The following is a 20254-nucleotide window of genomic DNA, read 5'->3' on the forward strand; positions in this document are numbered from 1 at the left end:
TCATAGCTTACAAAGTTTACCTCTTTTATAATATAATTCCCTGATAAAAAAAATTTTTTGTCCGGCGAAATTAAAAAAAAAAAAAATAGCATTTTGTATCAGGAGAATATAATTAGCAAAGAGGTATTTCATAATTTATAAAGTTTACCTCTTTTTTTCATAATTGCCTGATAAAAAAAATTTTTTTGTCCGGCGAAATTAAAAAAAAATAGCATTTTGTATTAGAATAACATAATTAGAAAAGAGGTATTTCATAATTTATAAAGTTTACCTCTTTATAATATAATTCCCTAATAAAAAAAAATTTGTATAAATTATTTTGAATCCATTTAATTTATATATTGGTTTTCCATATTATTAACTTATTTTATTATATTTACAAAATTGAAAAAATAATTTCTATCCTCCATAAATTAATTCGAATTGAAGATTATTACTTGAAATAAAAATAAGTACGTAACCCTAAGAATAACTGAAACATCAAGTGTTGATGAATCATTTTTTCGATTTGCATTTGGATCACGAGAATTACATTGTCTATATGCCAGTGTTTTTTTTCTCTTTGTTGATATATATCCTGTTATAGATAAACTCGGTTCATCCAGTTTTCCAGTTGCCAATAATTTACTAAAATCTTTTTCCAATCTACCTGCAATTGGTCCCTTAAAATGCAATAAAAACTGTATGCAAGCTCCGTTATGAAGAATCTTTGTCTTTCGGCTGTCAACTGACAACATCCACTCAGGTATTCCCATAACTTTTCTCACGTCTTCCAAAAATTGTGGTCTGAAATATAAAAAAAGTCTAATATATCATCTTAAATATCAACCTATAATATTTCAAATAACTCACACAACAAATCTTGGTGGTCTTCTAATATTAGCATATTTAATAAAATCATAATCCGGCTGTATTGTAGCACAAGCTAGCTTTTGATTACCAAAATTTTCATCAAAAATAACAATAGATCTTCCAACCGCTGTAACAACTCCTTCAAGTGGAAAATTTTTATCAATAAAAATTTTTCTTTCAAGTCCAATATCAATTGGTCCTAAACGTGCTGATAAATCACCAACATAACAACGCAGTGGTAAATCAGGACCACACTCTTGTCTGTAAAGATCTTGCTGTATCAAAAAAAAAATAAAATAATTAATACCCAATACAAATTTAATTTCCCACGGCTATAAAAATAAGTTAATAAGTTAAAAAGTTACGTTTAATGGATCAGCTAGTTGAGTAAAATATGGATTCCATATGTAACCACCAGCAACACAGCGTGTGTCTTTGACCTTGACCACAGCATCAACACCAACTCCATTAACCCAAATTTCCCAATTGTGATTTCTAGTCTAAAAAAAATAATAATAAATATATTTTTAAATATTAATATTGCAATACATAATAGCTTTTAATAATACTCACAGTATTTTTATCATTTTCACCAGGATATCTCAATTTAACTTCAATAATTGTTTCACTTTTACTGTTGTCATTGTAAATCAATTGTGTCTGTAATAAATTATCTCAATTATTATAAAATAACAATAGTAAAAAACAACAATAATTTCATTACCATTCTAATGTATCCCCAAGCAAATCCATATGGATGATGAAAAGATGCAATTGCTCGTATTTCTCTAGCTTCAGATGGTGCATATCCACGTTCAATTGACGAGCATGCCCATCTAAAGTCATTATCTTTTTTATGTATTATTATACTTCTTCCTAGTATACTCTGATAACCAAACAGTGGTAATGTTGTGTCATTAAATGTTGCACTATATCGTGATCGATTTTCCAAAGTACCAAACTTGCCACTTAAGTTACCAATTCCATACTGATCATTGGTTCCTTTGCCAGATGGTGGTGATAGAGTATCACTCATGTTGAAAGGATCAAATGAATCGTAAAGTGACGTTGGTTCACATGGAAATTCCAGGTCTATTTCAACTGGTACCTAAAGATTTCATTCAATATTTTTTTATTTAAATTTATAAATTAATTATCTATCAATTATTTACCTTATAAATTTGATAGTTATTTGTTTTTCCATCAAGATCTTCAAGCAGCAGCTCCACACCAGTTATATCATACTCAGTTTGTTGTATAAATTCAAATTTTCCATGTAAAGAAATTGGCTGTCCATTACCAAACCAATCTTTAGCAACAGCTTTATTTCTGTGGACTCTGCTTATTCTGTTTATATTTTAATTAACATTATTATCATTAAATATATTTTATTTTTAAAAATATATATCTCAATTTAAATACTGTATAAATAATTAAAATATAATACATTGTACAAGCTAGTCGTTCACCTCGTGCAACTGGTCCATGATCATCATAAATAACAAGACTTTTACCAATAATACTTTGTGGTCCTGACAATGGTAGCAATGAATCAGTGAATAATATTTTTGTAAGATTCAGTCCATATAATTTTTGTCCAGCAATATGTAGATGACCATGTCGTGTTAAATCACCAAGACGACAGTAATTTAATCTATTCATAGTACAATGTTCTGGATAAAGAATATCCCAATCAATTTTATATGGATTGTATGGCTTTCCAGCACTTATACATCTTGCTGTCCAGTTGTAATAATCTTTGCCTGGTGGATTATCATGTATCATCCATCTGATGATGATAATTATTTATTTAATCTCTTGATAAAATTAATATACTTGTGGTTAGCTGAATAAATTTATTTACCTATGATCAGCTGAATTATTTGTTGATCTACCATCAGCATGAATTAATTTTTCAACAATAATTGTTGTATCACTATCCGGCTCATTTTCAACTTGTCGAAATATTATTCTTCCAACAATTGGATAATGAAATACAGCTTGTGCTGTTTGTACAGATAATGGTCCACCAGTTTGTGATGCATATGGTACAATATTACTGCATATCCAAGTTATCATGTCTTTATTATTAATCTCATCATATCTACAACAATAAAAAAGCCAAAAAAATAAATAATAAATTAATCTTTTTCACTATAAATAAATTAAATTAAAATAATAAACTAACTTGTAAATGACAAGTGAACGATGAACAACACTGTGACTACCAGATAGAGGCAAATAAACATCCCAATAAATACCATTTAACTTGGCACTACCAGGAAGAATATCATGATGATTCATACCTTCAATTCGTCCTTGTAATTTACCTGATAAATCACCAATTGCATATTGATCTTGAGTACCAAGTCCTGGTGGTGGTACTGCTTTATCATCAATATTTACAGGATTAAATATTTCTTTTGTGCTTGAACATGATTTACCAATTTTATGACTTGTATCAAGTGGATCACGTGGAAGTTGATGAATTTTATATGCTGATGTTTTTGTTTCATAACGTAAACGTGTTTCTAAATCATCAATTGGATTTAATGTAACGTTTATCCATGTTGGATGATATGGAGTTTCTTGGGTGAATGTTATTTCACCTTTTATACCATGTGAATTAATTAAACTCCTTGAATTATAAAAAAATTTATATTAGCTTGTACTTAATGATTGAAAATATTATATATATTTTATACGTACTCACTTTGTTAATATTACTTTACGTGGTTTAATTTTAGCACATGTTAAAAATGAATCATTCATTGTTTCATGAAATATAATAATATAAAGTGAACGATATAAATCATATACATCAACTGGAATTGTTTCAGTCATTTTATCTTTATATGTATTTTTGAGCTTTTTATTATTATTTGATATTTTAATTTTACCAAGTCTTTTATCAATATCACCAATTGATTTACCATAACCTTGATTATTTGGATCAAATATTGACTGTAATGTATTACAATTTTTAATATCTTTACTATTATCAAATATATCTGTAACATATATTTTCCAATTATGTTCAGTAAAGCTAATTGTTGAATTTTTTTTAATACTTGTATGATATAAATCAGAATAAATTATTGTATCTGTTGTTGATGATGCAGAATTACCACCAAGCCAACGAAACCATATACTACCAGATATTGGACCATAAAATTTTGCCTCAGCATGTTTTTCATAATTTTTTTCATGTACAATTATTGATGCACAAATTATTTTTGTTGATAATGTATCAATTAAAATTATTCCTTTACCCCATAATCCATTTTCTCCTGTTAAATTTATACCTGGTACATTGACAACACTTGTTTCATTTCCAGGAAGAATTAAAGGACCCAAAATATCTGTTAAATCAATGATCCTTAAAAGGTAATTAAAAATAAATATTAATCATAATTTAAATGGCATAATAACAACATGTTTTTTAATGATTTACTTTTCTCCAAGATGTTCATCATCACATCGATCATCAATTTTTGTATAATCAACTGGAAATTTAGTTATTGACCATAGCCACTGTTGTTCTGGATATTGAAGAGTTGTATTTAGAGCTAGATGAATTGTCACTGAATTATCAGGACCTTGTTTAAAATGTATTTCACCATGAAGACCACCTGATGATATGTAAGAAGTAAGTTGTAAACAATTCACAACTGATACTGCAAACAAAAAACAACAATAAAAAATCTATTATTTAATTGTTTTTTTTTTTTTTTTTTTTTGTAAAATAATGTATTTGTAATTACAGTATGAAAATAATATCAACCACATTATTTTAATTTTTTCATTTATAATTTTATAAAGATATAGATATTTTACAATTTATATTGATTTATTTTTCTTTTGGTATTTCGATCGTCTCACGCACACCACTGTTAACAATATGAAAGTTTCGACTAACGAGAGAGCCAACAGTTGGCTTTGGTGCTGAGTAAAAAACCGTTATCTCAATGAAATTTTACTTACATTCTAAAAATTGACCTTCATATGCCTTTCATTTTTAAACGCATTTATTTATTTTTTTTTTCTATATTATAGTATCTATCATAATTATTATTCTCATTAATAAATTATCATTTTTTTTTTTTGTTTTTTTTTTTTTTGTCATTCTTTTATTATAAATACAATAGAAATAAAATTAATTTTTTTTTGCTGAATGACTCATTGAGAGATGAATAATATTTCAATAAATATTATTATTAATTTTTCTTGAATTTAGAAAATTTATTTAAATATAGAAACGAAAAAAAAATTGAAAATAAATATAGCTAGGATTAATATTTAAATTTATTAACATATTTTTCATTGAGCAGGATAATAGATATTAATGTGTATCAAATACCCTTGAAAAGATGGCAAAAAGAAAATAAAAAAAAAATTTATCTGCAGTATTAAAACCTGATGTTGTGAATAACAATATACCAGTTGACAACGCATCGATATTTTTATTTTAAATATTCATAAAGTTTAAAATTTAATCAATGTATTTATGAATTTTTAAGATAAAAATTCAAACAATCCTTTTTTTAATTTTTATGAATAACTATTTGCCTATTTTTATGAAAAACTAATTTAAAAATAAAAAAATATATTTTGAAAAAAAAATTGGTGCATTGAAGGCTATATCCAAGCATTATATGATCTGTCAAAAGTTATTTGTGGATTCTAAAAAATCATATGGTCTCTCTTATTTCACCATAAAAAATTATAAAAATAAATGAGCTGAGAAATGGAATAATTTTTAGAACGACACTATTACATAAAACGTATACTTTTTTTTTTTTTCTATTAGAAAATAAATTATTTTTTTTTTATTTTTTTACTTAATAAAATAGTGGATCTATTTGGATTATTATTGAATATAATTTTCATACTTTTTGGTAATATTAATTATAAATAAATAAATAAATAAATAAATAAATTTGTTTATTTGTTTTTTGGATTACTAAATAATTAAATAAACCAACAATTAATTTCCATCGATTAATTATATAAAAAAGCTCTGAAAAATATTATTTAAAAATGATAAATAAATAATTGAAAAAAAAGTTATTAATTTATTTTAGCTTAGAAGAAACACAATAATATCATTTGGGGATATCGACTGACTTTCTTGAAGCACAATATTTATTCTCCCTGGGTTCCTGTGCGGAACCGTTTTAGTCAATACAGAGTGTGGTATAAGGGGTATAAGGCTATTTTGAGTTCGAGTCGCACTAAATATGGTCAGATGAATTTGTTTTAGATGCTGTGAAACAAACAGAGCATCCCTCTTCATCAAGTTAATTTAATGGTGGGGATAGTACTTGCTGAAGTTACTTAGGCAAGCACAATTCTATGATTTGGACAGTTGGTTAGTTGTTAACCAGCTCGCTAACATCTTTTACTTGTTTCTAACGCAACCGTAAACATGGTAAGTAAAATTTGGAAAAAATACAAAAAACCAAAATAAATAAATAAATACAAGTTAATAAGTTTTTTTTTTTTTTATTCTTCTTCTTGTTCATCTTCGATAAATCAAATTTAAAAAAAAAAAACGAGTGAAATGAAGTATTGATAAATAATAACATGTGAAAATTTGGATAAATAAATTAAATAATAATAAATTTTTAAAAAACCTAGTGAAATTGCGTGAAGTGAAAATAATTATATTGTTTAAAAAATTAAATTTTTATTTTTTAAAAAACTGCAAAATATGCAAGTGAATTTTTATTTGAAATAATTTTTTTTTATAAAAATATAATTGTGATTTAATTATCAATTATTTTTAGTAAAAAATAAAAATTTATATTTCAAAATTTTCTTTTGAATTTATCATCTTGAAATAAATTAAATAAAATTATTTTGGTATTTCAAGTAATGTACAATATGCGTAATTGTTTTTCAAGGAAGTATAAAGATTAAATAAAATTATGTACAAAGTTAAATTTAGCAATTGAATATTATGTAATACTGGTAACTCGAGAGGAGTGCGGATTAATTTAAACACACCCCGTTTGGTTTGTTCTATATATATAAGTTGAACGAAGAGTCGGAGACTTAACTTGACAGCAAAGGAAAATTTAAAAACAGATGCGACTATTATTAGAAGGATCGTATTATATTTGAATTTTATAAATACGCCTTATCGATTTGACTGTTGTCTCACATTACTGTTTTTATTTTGACGCTTTAAATTAATTTAAAATGGTGAACATTATTATAAATTAAATAATTATTTAATAAAAATATATCTACATGAACAAGACAATCAAAATTATTACAAAAATATATTTAATTAAATTAAATAATGACAGTTAAATTAAAAAAAAATAAATTATTTTTTGTTTAATAATAAAGGCTGATAAGGAAAAGAAGAAGAAGACCAAAAAGAAGGAAGAAGCACCAGCTGCTGCTGCTGAACCAGCACCAGCACCAGAGCCAGTAAAAGAAGAACCAAAACCAAAAAGTCCATCAGCAACACCAACAAGCTCGGCACGTGCAAGTAGCCGAGGATCAAAACGCGCAAAGCGTGGAGGTTCAAGTGTATTTTCTATGTTTACACAAAAACAAGTTGCTGAATTTAAAGAGGTAATTTTTTAATCATTCAATTTTATCATTGTATGTGTTTATTAATTTTTTATAAAAAATTTATAATAGGCATTTGGACTTATGGATCAAGACAAAGATGGTATTATTGGTAAAGAAGATCTTCGTATGACATTTGATTCAGTTGGTCGTCTTGCAACTGACAAAGAACTTGATGAAATGGTTGGTGAAGTACCTGGACCTATCAATTTCACTCAACTTCTTACACTCTTTGCAAATCGCATGTCCGGAGGTTCGTACGAGACAATATTAAATTTTTAAATTACGTGACGGGTGAGAGTCACGCAGGTGTCAAAGAAAATTTTATAGAGTCGATTCGCGTTTTTTTACACTAAAATCATCATAAAAAAATTATACTTTTAAAAATATTTAACAACTAAATGCCAAATATTTTTAAAAGTCATTTTTTAAATCGTCATTTTATTTTAGACTACTTTTTTTTACGTTTAGTTGATCGCAATTTTTAAATTCATATCGATTTCTATAAAAAAAAACATTTGTTTATGTATATTTAAACGTGCACCCTAAAAGTGTTTTTATGTATAATTTTTTTTTCCTATTGTTTTTCATGTTTACCTTATTATCTGTTACCCCAATGATTTAAAAAAATATTTCCATGTCTTTTATGTCTTCCACAATATATGTCTTTATATTTTCAAAAAAATTTCCCAATTTAAATGTCAAAATAACAAGAAAAAAAAAGAGAAAAATATCAGTAATTTTAGTCGTGATTTATTCGTGTTTCAATCGTGATTAATAATTGAAAAAAAAAATAGAAAAAATTGTTGAACATGTGTTACTTACAATGATCGTTCTTGCACTCTATATGTTTATTTGTACACTTGTGTGACCCTTGCCCGTTCCATGATATTCACTATGCCTCGTTGGCGATGTTACAGCAGGATCGGATGAAGACGATGTTGTCATCAATGCATTCAACACCTTCGACAACAATGGAAAAATCAATGGTGACAGGTAAATTATCAAAAAAAATAGTTCAAATAAATATATACTCAACTTTAATTAAAATAATAATAATTATAAAAATATTAATTACAGATTGAGGCATGCACTCATGACATACGGTGAAAAATTCACTGCAAAAGAATGCAATGATGCCTTTGATAATATGTACATTGATGACAAAGGACAAATTGATACCCAAAGTCTTATCGCAATGTTGACTGGTAAAGGTGAAGAGGAAGATGAATAAATCATACGCTGCACTATCTAAAAAAAAACATTAATATTAATACAAAAAACAATAAAAAAAAAAACAACAAAAAAAAAAACAAACAACAAATAAAAATTTTCCTTTCATTATAAATAATAAATAAATTTAAAAAAAAATTCTATTGTCATTCGCTCGCATAAACCTAAATGAAAAACAAAAAATCTATTTATTTATTTTACAACGCGTGAAAATATTAGCAACAATTTAAAAATTGTTTATATCATGTTGTCATTAATACATCATTAATATTATTATCATTATGTTATTCACGTAGACATATATATTATATAGTTTACCTTTATTTTCTTTCGTCATATTGTTGTTTTTTCTTCTTCTCTATTTTAATTTTTTTTTCTCTCCTTCATTAAATGTATAATTTATTTCTACTGGTGTTGACTGTAAAATAAAAAATAATTTTCCCAATATTACAGTATATTGTTGTTGTTATTATTATTTTTTTAAATCATATTTAAGTTAAAAATTATTTGTATGGAAAAACTTACGTAGACTGTTGGATCGAAAATCGAAATCTGGATGAGAAATTTCTTAGAAATTATTTCTACAAAACGAAAAATACTGTAATAAAATAAATGATAAATGGAAAATAAATATTATATTAATAAGACAATAAAATGTCTTAAATATTAATCAACAATAATTATAATTAACATAATTATTTTAAATACAACATTTGTACAATCAATGGTGCTTTGGGAATAATTAGCTGGTTATTTTGACAAATGAATTTTGGTCATTAAAATTTTGTTTATTGCGATTAACACCATAAATTTTTTTATATTATTAATTTTTTTACAAATTTAAAAATGGTGTTTTATCGCCTCTGAGCATTTGAAATAATTAATTAATTTATAAATAATAATATTAATTAAAAATTATATATTCAAACACAATATATATTAATTATATAATAAAACAAATAAAAATTTTTTTTTCAACATTTTACTGTCAAGCTTATTTTGACAATTTTTTTTTTACTTTTTTAAAAAATTAATCTAATTATATATATATCTTTGATTTAAAATTGAAATTAAACACAGACAATTGGTATTCTATCGTATGAAAATTCATTAAATGTAACATATTTATCCATAGTATGTCACGTTAAAGAGACACCATGTACTCTCATGTGCCTATTTAAATTACCACTTTGGCTAAAACGCAATAAGCACAATTTGCATTGATACGGCTTTTCGCCTGAATGTATGCGAAGATGTTTTGTTAAAGTTGAACTATCAGAAAATGCTTTTTTGCAAAATCTACATCTGTAACATGACAAACCAAAAAAAAAAAAAAAATTACACATTAATTGTTACATTATAATTAAATTAAACATCAAATACATGTGTATATATTTATTTTTACCTATAAGGTCGTTCGCCCGAATGAGTTCTCATGTGCGTTGTGACTGAACTACTTTGAGAAAATCTTCGATCACATACCGGACATCTAAATGGTTTTTCACCAGAATGAGTTCTCGCATGAGCTGTTAAATTAGCAGCTTGACTAAATGCTTTCGAACACGCATGGCATCTAGAAAAAAAAATAAATTCATTAATAATTAGTTTAATAAATAAAGCTTTTAAATAATTTTTAAAAATAAAACAAAGCAATAATAATAACAACAACCTAAATGGTTTTTCTCCAGAATGTGTTCTTAAATGTGTCTTGAGTGTACTTGGTCTTGCATAAGTTTTTCCACATATTCTACATAAATTTGGTCTTCCATTGTCATCTTGAATAACACTTTGTGTTGAATTATTATTATTATTATTATTATTGTTATTATTATTAAGTGATGTACAAAGCGCGTGCTCGTCACTAATTGAGGGTTGTAGTCTTGCGTGGGGATGTGATACAGGGGTATGTGAACCAATGATACCATTGGCTGTTGCTTGATTCATTCTCGTTTGACAATCTTGAATAGGGTTGTATTGAGGGGCGGGACTCAACAGTGGTTCCACGCCCCATGTTGATGCATAGTTTACCTCATATCTATTGAAAAAAAAAAAACCATCAATAAAAAATTAAATTAATCAAGTAAATAAATTATTTAAAATATATGAAGATTTTAGCTTATTGATATTTTGATTTAATCGATTTTAATTATTTTTAAAGTAATTTTTTGTTTTTTAAATTTATATTTAAATATGAGTTTAGGTTTTAAATGAAATTTAAATTTTTGTTTTTTATGATAGATACCCGGGATGCATGTTCATTGTCATATTCATTGACACGTTAACTGACATTGCTGGTCCAGTTGTAAAATTATTTTGTGAAACTGGCAATGATCCAATATTTTGTGAATATTCTTGTGTATAATGATGATTTGTTGATGGTGAACAATTGTAATAACTTCCAGTTGGACTTGCTGGATGTACAACAGCATGTTTTAATGATAATAGTACATCGGCAACACCCTCACCATTTGGATTTACTGGTCTTGTTACGCAGTCAGATCTTGTACATCCCCAACTGAAAAACAAAAATAAAAAAAATCATATTTTAGTAATTTTTACATATGTAAAAAAAAATTGTTAGATAAAATTTAACGCATTTATTTAGTTTGTCTTTTAAACTTTCCAATTGTAATTTAAAAATTTATTTATTTATTAGCATTGTACATTTTTTCCGACGCGTTTGAAAAACATGTAATTTCATAGAAGAAATTTGACAATTTATAAATTGAAGTTTATACTGTTAATTGTAAATTATATCCATGGTTTCAAAAACACTCTATTTAAAAATAAAAATTGTATATTAAAAGAAATTTTAATATATTAAAAAAATAAAATAAACAAAATTGAAAATTAATTTTCCAAGCTGGTGTTTAAAATGATTCAATGATTCTATATTTTCAATTTGACAAACGTAAATTTGTGTATATATTTACAAAGATAAAGCCATACACAATGAAGCACAACAAAACACATTCATAAAATAAATAACAAAAAACTATATATATAATTTTATTTCCATTCATATTGTATAATCTGACGACAATTATTTTCTCTCACGATAAAAAAAAATTGATTATGCAACCATTAATAATTAAATTAAACCAATAATCATTAAATTTCTTTTTCTTTTTTTTTTTATTTAATGATATACAAAAAATGAGTAAAACTTACTTGTAACTAGCTGAACAAGGGCTAAATAAGCCCGGCGGTAAAGGATCAAGATCTAATGGTGGAAGTGGAAAACCCGCCATATCATCAACCCAAAAACTTGCTCCAAATTCACCAATAACTTGTGTTTGATTATTATTATTATTATGTAGCTGATGATCAGTATCCTGATTAATATCATCAGTTGGACTTGATTGAAGTTCATGTATATTATCTAATGTAACACCAGTACCATCACCTGATCCACATGTACCAATATCATTATTATCATGATGACGATTAATTATAAGATGATCCTCATTATCCAAAAGGTCAAGTGCATTCACCGCTGAGCACAAGCCTTATATTAATAAAAAAACATAAAAATAATAAAATTAACAAAAAAAACAAGTTACAAAACAATGCACACAATATTTAAAATATAATCAAAACAATAATTGTTTCTTTTTTTTTTAAATTTAAATACAAATCAAGAATATCCAAGTATACCTGTACCAAGTGTATAGCCAGACTCCGAGATGTTTGTCGAATGGTGGCTCTGCAAAAACTCCATATCTGATGAATATTCTGTACATTTACTACCCCCAGATAAATCACCCCCTTGTTTCCCTCAATCCAACTCTCAAATCGTCCTATCAAGGATGCTGTATGGTCCAGCCCCTCTATGTTGTCTTGGTAACGCCGTTATTAAACTTCCCTATAAATTGTTGCTAACTTTTTTTTTCTCTTTCCTTCACTTTTTCCATTAAAAAAAACAAATATAAAATTTAAACAAAAAAAAAAACAATAAAATAAATAATATATATTTTCGTAACTTTAGATTTAATTACTTGATAAATTAAATTTTTATCTTTTATATATTTATTTTTATTTTTCACTTTAATTATTATTGTTATTAATCAAAAGTACATGAGGAGAGAAGAAGCTGCAACGTGGATATTTGAGAAGTAGTGGGTGAAGAAGACCCTTTTATAAAATACAACTTATACTGTCGTACAAGAAAAACCATGTGTTTTTCACCTGTATCACATTTCAATTTTCAACAACAAAAATAATTTATCTATCATCACTATTCACATATTTTTTTAACAAATAATAATATATACAAAAAAAATATTTTAAATATCAAAAAACTATTTATATTATTTATAATAAAACAATTAATTTTTCACTTTCACAGCACATTAATTTAATAATAACAAACATTTTTTAAAAATATTTAAAATTGGTGTTTAAAATTTATTTTTTTTTCAAATTAATTATTGCCAAGGGTTTAATTAATACACTGGGGTTTTTATGTATTTTTTTTTTGATTAAGACAATTTGTATCAAAGCTTCCATTCGCACCCCTTGACTGACTGACAAACCTAACTTGACTACGTTATGTTAGCAGACCCTCTCATCGCACCCCACTACCAAGTAACACTCGCCAATGACGCCTTTTTTTTTTTTTTTTACATTATTTTTTCCCTTCTTATTCATAATGCTTGATCTCACTTGTTTATGTCTTATTATTATATTTTTTTTTCGCTTACTTGTTATGTGTATGGTCATAAGATGTAACCAATATTTTCATCATGAGAAATGTCAAGAGTATACTAATCGGTATTGTTCAACGATCCCAATAGTGTCAGAGACGATACATCGGTGCGTTTATAAAGACAGAGGGATGAGTATGGCAAAGATTGCATTTCGACACCACTACGATCACGGTGGTCCTTGTGCCTCAAAGATCACTGATTCGTGATGCCTTCCTTTCATAAATTCAAAAAATAATATTAACAAAAAAAAGTTTTAAATTCTTTTAACCCTGTTGTTTTTTTTTTTTTTTTGACCGATTTTGTTCAGCTGAGTTGAATGAAATTGAGCAATAATGTCGATATATTGTCAACGATATTTTTTAAAAAATTTTCTTCTTTAAATATTTTAATTTATCATATTTAAAAAAACAAAAAATACAATTGATAATTTATTTATTAAAATGTATTAACCAAATGTTAATTTTTAAACTAATATTACCTGTGAAATTTTTTGGATCCGGTATTGTCACATGTTCTTCCGAAGGTGTCATATTACATTGGTGTTTTTTAGTATAAAACACCTGACATTGGTCAGTTCCGATGATGATGGAAACAGGAAAAGGAAGTCGACCAGGTCGAGCCAAGTTCAAGAGGATCAGGTTGACGATATATTGAAAAAATTTTATATATACATTAAAGCGGGAATATCGCACGATACTGATCCAAATATAATTCAAATATAAACTTTTGACAATAGTTTAATTCCATCATTAAAGTATTGGTTTACCAAGAAGTATTAGTGGTCGATTGAGCCCATGGTATTTATATCACCATCAAAACCATTCCAATTTGTTATTTAAAAAAATTAAAAAATTATAAATTACATATTAATAAATTAATAAACATTATTATAATTAAAAAAAAAAATAAAAGAAACTGTTGAAAGATAACAAAATATATATTACATGGTTGAACAAGTAACAAAGCGAGCGAGTAGTTTGTTGATGAAATCTCAATAAGGGTTGTTGGCTCAACACCTGTGTTTACATAAACCAAAAAATCAAAGAGAGCGTTCTCATATTATTTATAACGATTGAGTGTAATTAATTTGGCTTAAAACCACACAAAAGATATTGATAATAAAAACAAGCAATATATAAATCAATAATAAAAATTGAGTGATTGAAATGGTCGAATGAATGACAGTGAGATCACTAAGTGATTACATATAGGATCATCCTATCTCTGCATGATAAATCTCATACAATAATGCAACGTATGTGTAATTAAAATTGGTGGTTGTATTTTTATCCCCTTGTATCTATTAAAACTCATCCTCCTCGCATATATTTGTGGTTGGTACATGCAGCTTAGTAACTTATTTGATCTTGTCATATTATTTATCTACAAGTACCAACACGATAAAGTTGATCCTAATCGACAGATTAATTTTATCATCATTTGATATTTCAATCTTTTCAATGATATTAAAAATAAAATAAAAGTCGTTGTGATCTTAAACACGTGCCTTTTGTAATTCAATCGGATATATATTTTACAAAAATATCATCATCATCATAATGATGATGAATTTAAAAAAAACATATCGAAAAAGAAAATTGAAAAAATATAAATTATATATCATTTGAGTTGTCTTTAAATGGACAGATGTTGGTTTTATTATTTTATATCATTCACCCTTTCTTAAAACAAAAAGTCTCAAGAAATTTGAAACCCCAACGACATTTATACATAATTGGTAAGTATTATTTTTCTTTTAAACGTTTTGTATTTTTTTAAATTTTTCATGTGTATTTTTTAAATTAGAAAAGAAACTTTTAATTGTATTAATTTAAAAATAAAATTAACAATTTAATCGATTGTTTGCTCTAGAATTATATATCTTTAGATATTTTATAAAAATAAAAAAATTAATTTTGAATTTCATTAGTTGTGCATTGTTTATATTTATATATATAATAATGATATTTTACAACCCCTCATTTTGAATATATCCAAGATGGCCGAGTTGAAGTAGACTCAACTGCTGTGCTACTATCGACGTTTGACTGTTAGAGGGTTTCTTGGGAGGTAAGCTCATCGGAAATTATAAGTCTTCTTTCCCCTAGTATCACATCAAACCCTCCTACCACCCTCTGTATTTCTCTTTTGATTCTCTTTTGGTCCTTGAGAACAATAAAAGGTAATGAATTTTTTTTTTTTCTATATTTTTTTCTTTTTTTTTTTTTTAAATACATGGCTAATTAATTTAATTGAAATGTTAGATATATTTATTAATTAATTGATAAATAATAAATCGTAGTTGTTAATAATATAATATAAATTGCATTTCAACTAACCCAATTCGAAAAAAAAAAAAAATCAATCGAAAAGCCTATTTTTAAATGTAGAAATCAATTGTCAATTATTTTTTTTTTGCAGAAGAGTAAATTCAAAATTCATTGGAACATTTAAAAATAAACTTTTTTGTTTGATTTTTTTTTTGTTTTAATCCTCTAAAACACCTCATTATTTGTATGATATTAATTTTAATATTTATTCGTAAATAATAACAGCAAAAAAATTAATAAATAGAAGAAAAAAAATAGACATTTGTAAAAATTTCGTTTCGTTTCGTATCCACCCCTATCTGTAATTGTAAAAAAAAAAATTATTTATTAACACAATAATTATTTAAATTATCATAAATTTATTCTACTTTAATATTTTATGGTAAAAAAAAAATAATTATAAATCATAAATTACTAATTCATTCTTACGTTTGTAATTTTTTATTTCGTTTTTTTTTTTTTGTAAAATGAATAAATTTAAAAAAAAATGCATACATTTATAAAATCATAATAAATTGAATACATAATATAACAATATCACCCATATTTAATTTTTTTTCATTTCTTAAAATGATTGGTTCTCACATGCAGCTTGAATATCAATATATATTTTATTCTAAAATAAAAAAAATATCTATGTTACGTTTGAATAAGTTAATTAATTGATTTATATATACATAGCATTAAAATAATTATAATAATATAGAGTCCAACCCAATAAGCTTTTTAAAACATCACAGAAATTTAGCCACAAAAACATTAACAACGTATTTTTAATGAATTTCTTTGCGTCTCAACTTATTCCAATGTGTTGTTGATTTTCATCAGTAACCAAATCTTGAATTTCCTGTCAAAATAAAAAACAAAATAATAATAACAATCTAAATAGTTAAAAATAATAATAAATTAAATATAAAAATAAAAAACCTGTATTTTTGGAAGTTGACAATTTTTTTCTTCTTTAAAATCATTGTCTATTTTTAAATGATGATTTGTTGTTAAATTATTTATATCAAGAAGACCAAAATTCCATCCACCTTCACCATCAAATTTAAGTACATAATTATGATATTTAGCAAGTGATGATACACGATGTGTTATTGTTAATAATGTTATTCCTTTTTTTTTAGCTGTTTCATACATTGAACCTTCAGCTTCAAGACTAACAGCACTTGTACATTCATCAAGTAATGCATACTGTGGTGTATTATAAAATAGTCTTGTCATTGCTAAACGTTGTTTTTCACCACCAGAAAGTGTTGAGTCCCAATCACCAATAGCATCAAGACCATTTTGTTCACGTTCAGCCAATGAACGTAAATCAACAAGATCCAATAATTTTAATAGCTCTTCATCATTTTTTCTATCGGGTTTAACTTGTACTGGATATGTTATTTGTTCACGTAAACAACCAATAGTCATGTATGGTTTTTGTGGTATATAAAACATTGCTGGTCTATTTGTTCGTAAATAATATGATTCACCAGGACGTGTTAATGAACCACCATAAACTGGCCATAAACCAGATATTATTCTAAATAATGAACTTTTACCACAACCATTTGGTCCAGTTATTAATAAATGATCACCTGGTTTTATTATTATTGATAAACTTTGTACAATTATTTCACAATTTGGTGTGACAATTGGTACATCATCAAGTGCAATTGTACCATCTAAACTATCACAAACAATTCCTTTAATAATTGGTGAACCATCTTTAAATTCCAATTTTCTTTCTGTTTTCATTGTCATGGTATTTGTCATTCTTATTGTTTGTTGATTTGTAACAACTGTTCTTTGATATTTACAAAGAGCAGCATCTTTAAATACATTTAACATTTCACTTACACGATTTGCATAACCAGCAAGTGCAACTAATTCCTATAAATAAATAAAAATATTATTAACATAATTAAGTATATCAATTATAATTAATTTTATCATTACAACTATTAACTAACTATTATATAAAAATAAATTTAAAAAATAAAATTGTCATATTTGCGTAAGTATAGAGTTTATAAAATTCTGCAATTATTTTAAATAATATTTAATTACAAGATAAAACATTATTATTATTATTTATTTACCTTGTATGAAGACATGAGTCTTTCAACAGCATCAGCACCTGAACTCAATAAATTCTTTGATGTTGTTAAATAACGTGTACGTTCACTGACACCACCTATGTTGATATTATAATTATTATTTAAATTTATATATTATATAATTATCAATTAAAAAAAAATACATTACCATCACCATCAGCATGTGAATTGACTGTTTTATTATTTGTGTAAAGTAGTGGCATTGCAATGACAAATAGTCCAGTACCAGACCAAACATATTTCATTAAAAATTGTTCAAGCATTATGTACCATAATTTAACAGCCAATACTTTTCTAATATGTACAACAAGTGATCTATATGCTGTACTAAGATAAAGATGTTCAGCATTATGACCACCATAAAATGCAATTTCTTCAGCATGTGCACTTATACGTGCATGTGCTTCACGTAATCTACCACGTTTTGATGCTTCCTCAGCAACAAGCTGACCAAATTTTGGTGATGCAAGTCTAAGTACCTGACCGGTTATTGCAATAACACCAACAGCAACAAGTGGACCTTTGAAATCATTAAAAAAAAATCAACAAATAATAAAATTTAATTATTTTTTTTATTTTTATCTTATCATTACGTTTTTTTTTTTTTTTCAATGAATATTAATAATTTTATGATAAATATTTTTTGAGGTCAACAGTGTCAACATTGATATTTATCATTATATATTTTTTTTCTATTTGATTTTTTGTTTATTACTTTTTTATATCATATCAGTAAATAAAAAAATTTCAAAGTGTTTAAAAAATAAAAATTATTTTGATTGAATTTTATGATTGTTTTTTTTTTTACCTGGTACTGTTTTAGCACCGAGTTTTGTTGAAAATGATACAAGTGCAATACCAACAAGTACACAATCAAGTAATGGTTTTGTAAGACTTGAATAAAGATGTGCAACTGAACTAGCTAATTCCGATAAATCATCGGTCAGTCTTTGTTCGGCCCCTCCAAGTCTATTGTCCAGTGTTGAAACTCGATAATATGTTTGTTGACTCAAATACATTTTGTATGCATACTTAACAAGACGTTCACTGTAGAAAAAAAAAGAAATAAAACAATATTCATTTAACAATATAATAGCTTTGTTTATAATTAATTGGTTTTGTTTAATTACCGAAAACTTAATGCAAGTCTTCCTTCAAGATAACGAATAACAGAATTAACAAATGTTGCTGGTAATGCAATTGCAAACCATCTTGTTAACATTTTAAAAAAACCACTGACATCCTTGAGTACAATACGTTTGACAATTTGTCCTTCAAGTGTTGCAACATAAACAGATATAAATGTACGAGCAAGAAGTGTTATTGTTGCACATATTAATAAACCAGTTTCTTTTGAACGCCATCCTGGTACCATTATTTTTAATAACATTAATAATTGTTTTAAAAAAACTCTATTTAAACCAAGATTAATATCACCATCTAATTTTTTACTATTATTTTTATTTTCATTATTACTATTATTATTATTATTGTCATTATTAAAATTATTTTCTATTTTTAATTTATCATTATCAGTATTTTTTTGTTTTGATTTTTTCATTTTTATTAAATACGGATATGTTAATTTGATCATGTAAAATGTTGTTACAGCAGCAACAACTCCACGAGTCATAGTTCCTTGTTGAATACCACATTTTGCTGATGTTTTATCAATTAATTTTGAAAACACCGAAGTCATAATGTTTTTTTTTATTTTTGTTTTTTTTTTCTTTTTATTTTTTTAAAACACTTTATATATCATTTGAAGATGAAAAAAAATAATTTTTTTATATTTGTTTTATTAATTTTATTAATTTTATAAATTACGTTAAATTTTTGCGATGATTAATAAATTTTTTTATGAGTAATAAATGCAACGAACGAACAGTCAGCTAACAGTATACTCGTGTTACTGGCTTATTTTCAATCTGGCAAGTCTGACTGCTGTGTTCTCCTACTACTTAAACTCCGTTAACCGATCCACTCCATCCTGACTCTGTTGCATATTTGTATATGCGATATATTATTTTATATAAACTTGTATTGTGACTATACAACTGTACAATATTATAGCTGGTCCAAGAAACTCATCAGTTTCATTCGTTTTAAAATTGACCGACAGAATTTTTCCCCTTCTCTGCTTTAATATATTTATTTCAATGTAAGTATATATATTTGGCACACAGTGAAAGATAAAATCATATTATTCAAATGATTCCAACAACTTTAATTTTTTTTTTTTTTTTTCTTTTTATTTTTTATTACTCTATGTATATAAAACTGCGTCTTTTTCATTGGACTTGGATCCCACAATTGCATGTTTATTTAATTATGCGTTTAGTTTTGTCGTTGTTACAGCTATAATTTTGATGACTGATGACAATCACTGCGTGTACAGTCTCATTATCAATATCATATTATATACTGATAAGTA

General features: G+C 25.7%; 4 protein-coding genes across 7 annotated transcripts; 1 reads left to right on the forward strand and 3 right to left on the reverse strand.

Annotated features, from left to right (window-relative positions):
- Positions 1 to 341: 341 nt before the first annotated feature.
- Positions 342 to 5248, reverse strand: LOC122851330. Of its 2 annotated transcripts, XM_044150481.1 has the most exons (13): positions 4617 to 4816; positions 4307 to 4529; positions 3924 to 4231; positions 3566 to 3863; positions 3041 to 3490; positions 2717 to 2956; positions 2300 to 2641; positions 2025 to 2199; positions 1577 to 1960; positions 1426 to 1512; positions 1218 to 1352; positions 853 to 1127; positions 354 to 786 (listed from the first exon to the last, which is right to left on the reverse strand). In XM_044150481.1, exons 1-13 carry the CDS (start codon positions 4639 to 4641, stop codon positions 414 to 416), a joined length of 3315 nt encoding a protein of 1104 aa, XP_044006416.1. In that variant the 5' UTR covers positions 4642 to 4816; the 3' UTR covers positions 354 to 413. The 2 variants fall into 2 exon arrangements, with proteins under 2 accessions (XP_044006415.1, XP_044006416.1); XM_044150480.1 differs by having other exon boundaries at positions 342 to 786; positions 3566 to 4231; positions 4617 to 5248.
- Positions 5249 to 5269: 21 nt separating this feature from the next.
- LOC122851333 (myosin regulatory light chain 2) lies at positions 5270 to 8699 on the forward strand. 2 transcript variants are annotated; one of them, XM_044150485.1, is made up of 5 exons: positions 5270 to 6283; positions 7210 to 7440; positions 7510 to 7690; positions 8361 to 8433; positions 8518 to 8699. In XM_044150485.1, exons 1-5 carry the CDS (start codon positions 6281 to 6283, stop codon positions 8669 to 8671), a joined length of 642 nt encoding a protein of 213 aa, XP_044006420.1. In that variant the 5' UTR covers positions 5270 to 6280; the 3' UTR covers positions 8672 to 8699. The 2 variants fall into 2 exon arrangements, with proteins under 2 accessions (XP_044006420.1, XP_044006419.1); XM_044150484.1 differs by having other exon boundaries at positions 6123 to 6283; positions 8358 to 8433.
- A 203-nt stretch (positions 8700 to 8902) lies between these two features.
- On the reverse strand, positions 8903 to 13194 carry LOC122851331 (protein glass-like). Its single transcript, XM_044150482.1, has 6 exons — positions 12328 to 13194; positions 11842 to 12178; positions 10913 to 11185; positions 10340 to 10705; positions 10076 to 10243; positions 8903 to 9975 (listed from the first exon to the last, which is right to left on the reverse strand). Exons 1-6 carry the CDS (start codon positions 12389 to 12391, stop codon positions 9810 to 9812), a joined length of 1374 nt encoding a protein of 457 aa, XP_044006417.1. The 5' UTR covers positions 12392 to 13194; the 3' UTR covers positions 8903 to 9809.
- A 2926-nt stretch (positions 13195 to 16120) lies between these two features.
- Positions 16121 to 20043, reverse strand: LOC122851334 (ATP-binding cassette sub-family D member). Of its 2 annotated transcripts, XR_006373677.1 has the most exons (7): positions 18951 to 20043; positions 18629 to 18867; positions 17969 to 18340; positions 17803 to 17897; positions 16637 to 17593; positions 16424 to 16556; positions 16135 to 16325 (listed from the first exon to the last, which is right to left on the reverse strand). XR_006373677.1 is itself a non-coding variant. In XM_044150486.1 (6 exons), exons 1-6 carry the CDS (start codon positions 19517 to 19519, stop codon positions 16503 to 16505), a joined length of 2286 nt encoding a protein of 761 aa, XP_044006421.1. In that variant the 5' UTR covers positions 19520 to 20043; the 3' UTR covers positions 16121 to 16502. The 2 variants fall into 2 exon arrangements, 1 of the variants encoding a protein (XP_044006421.1); XM_044150486.1 differs by having other exon boundaries at positions 16121 to 16556.
- Positions 20044 to 20254: the final 211 nt, after the last annotated feature.

Source organism: Aphidius gifuensis, linkage group LG3 (assembly GCF_014905175.1).
Source record: "Aphidius gifuensis isolate YNYX2018 linkage group LG3, ASM1490517v1, whole genome shotgun sequence".
Taxonomy (NCBI): Eukaryota; Metazoa; Arthropoda; class Insecta; order Hymenoptera; family Braconidae; genus Aphidius; species Aphidius gifuensis.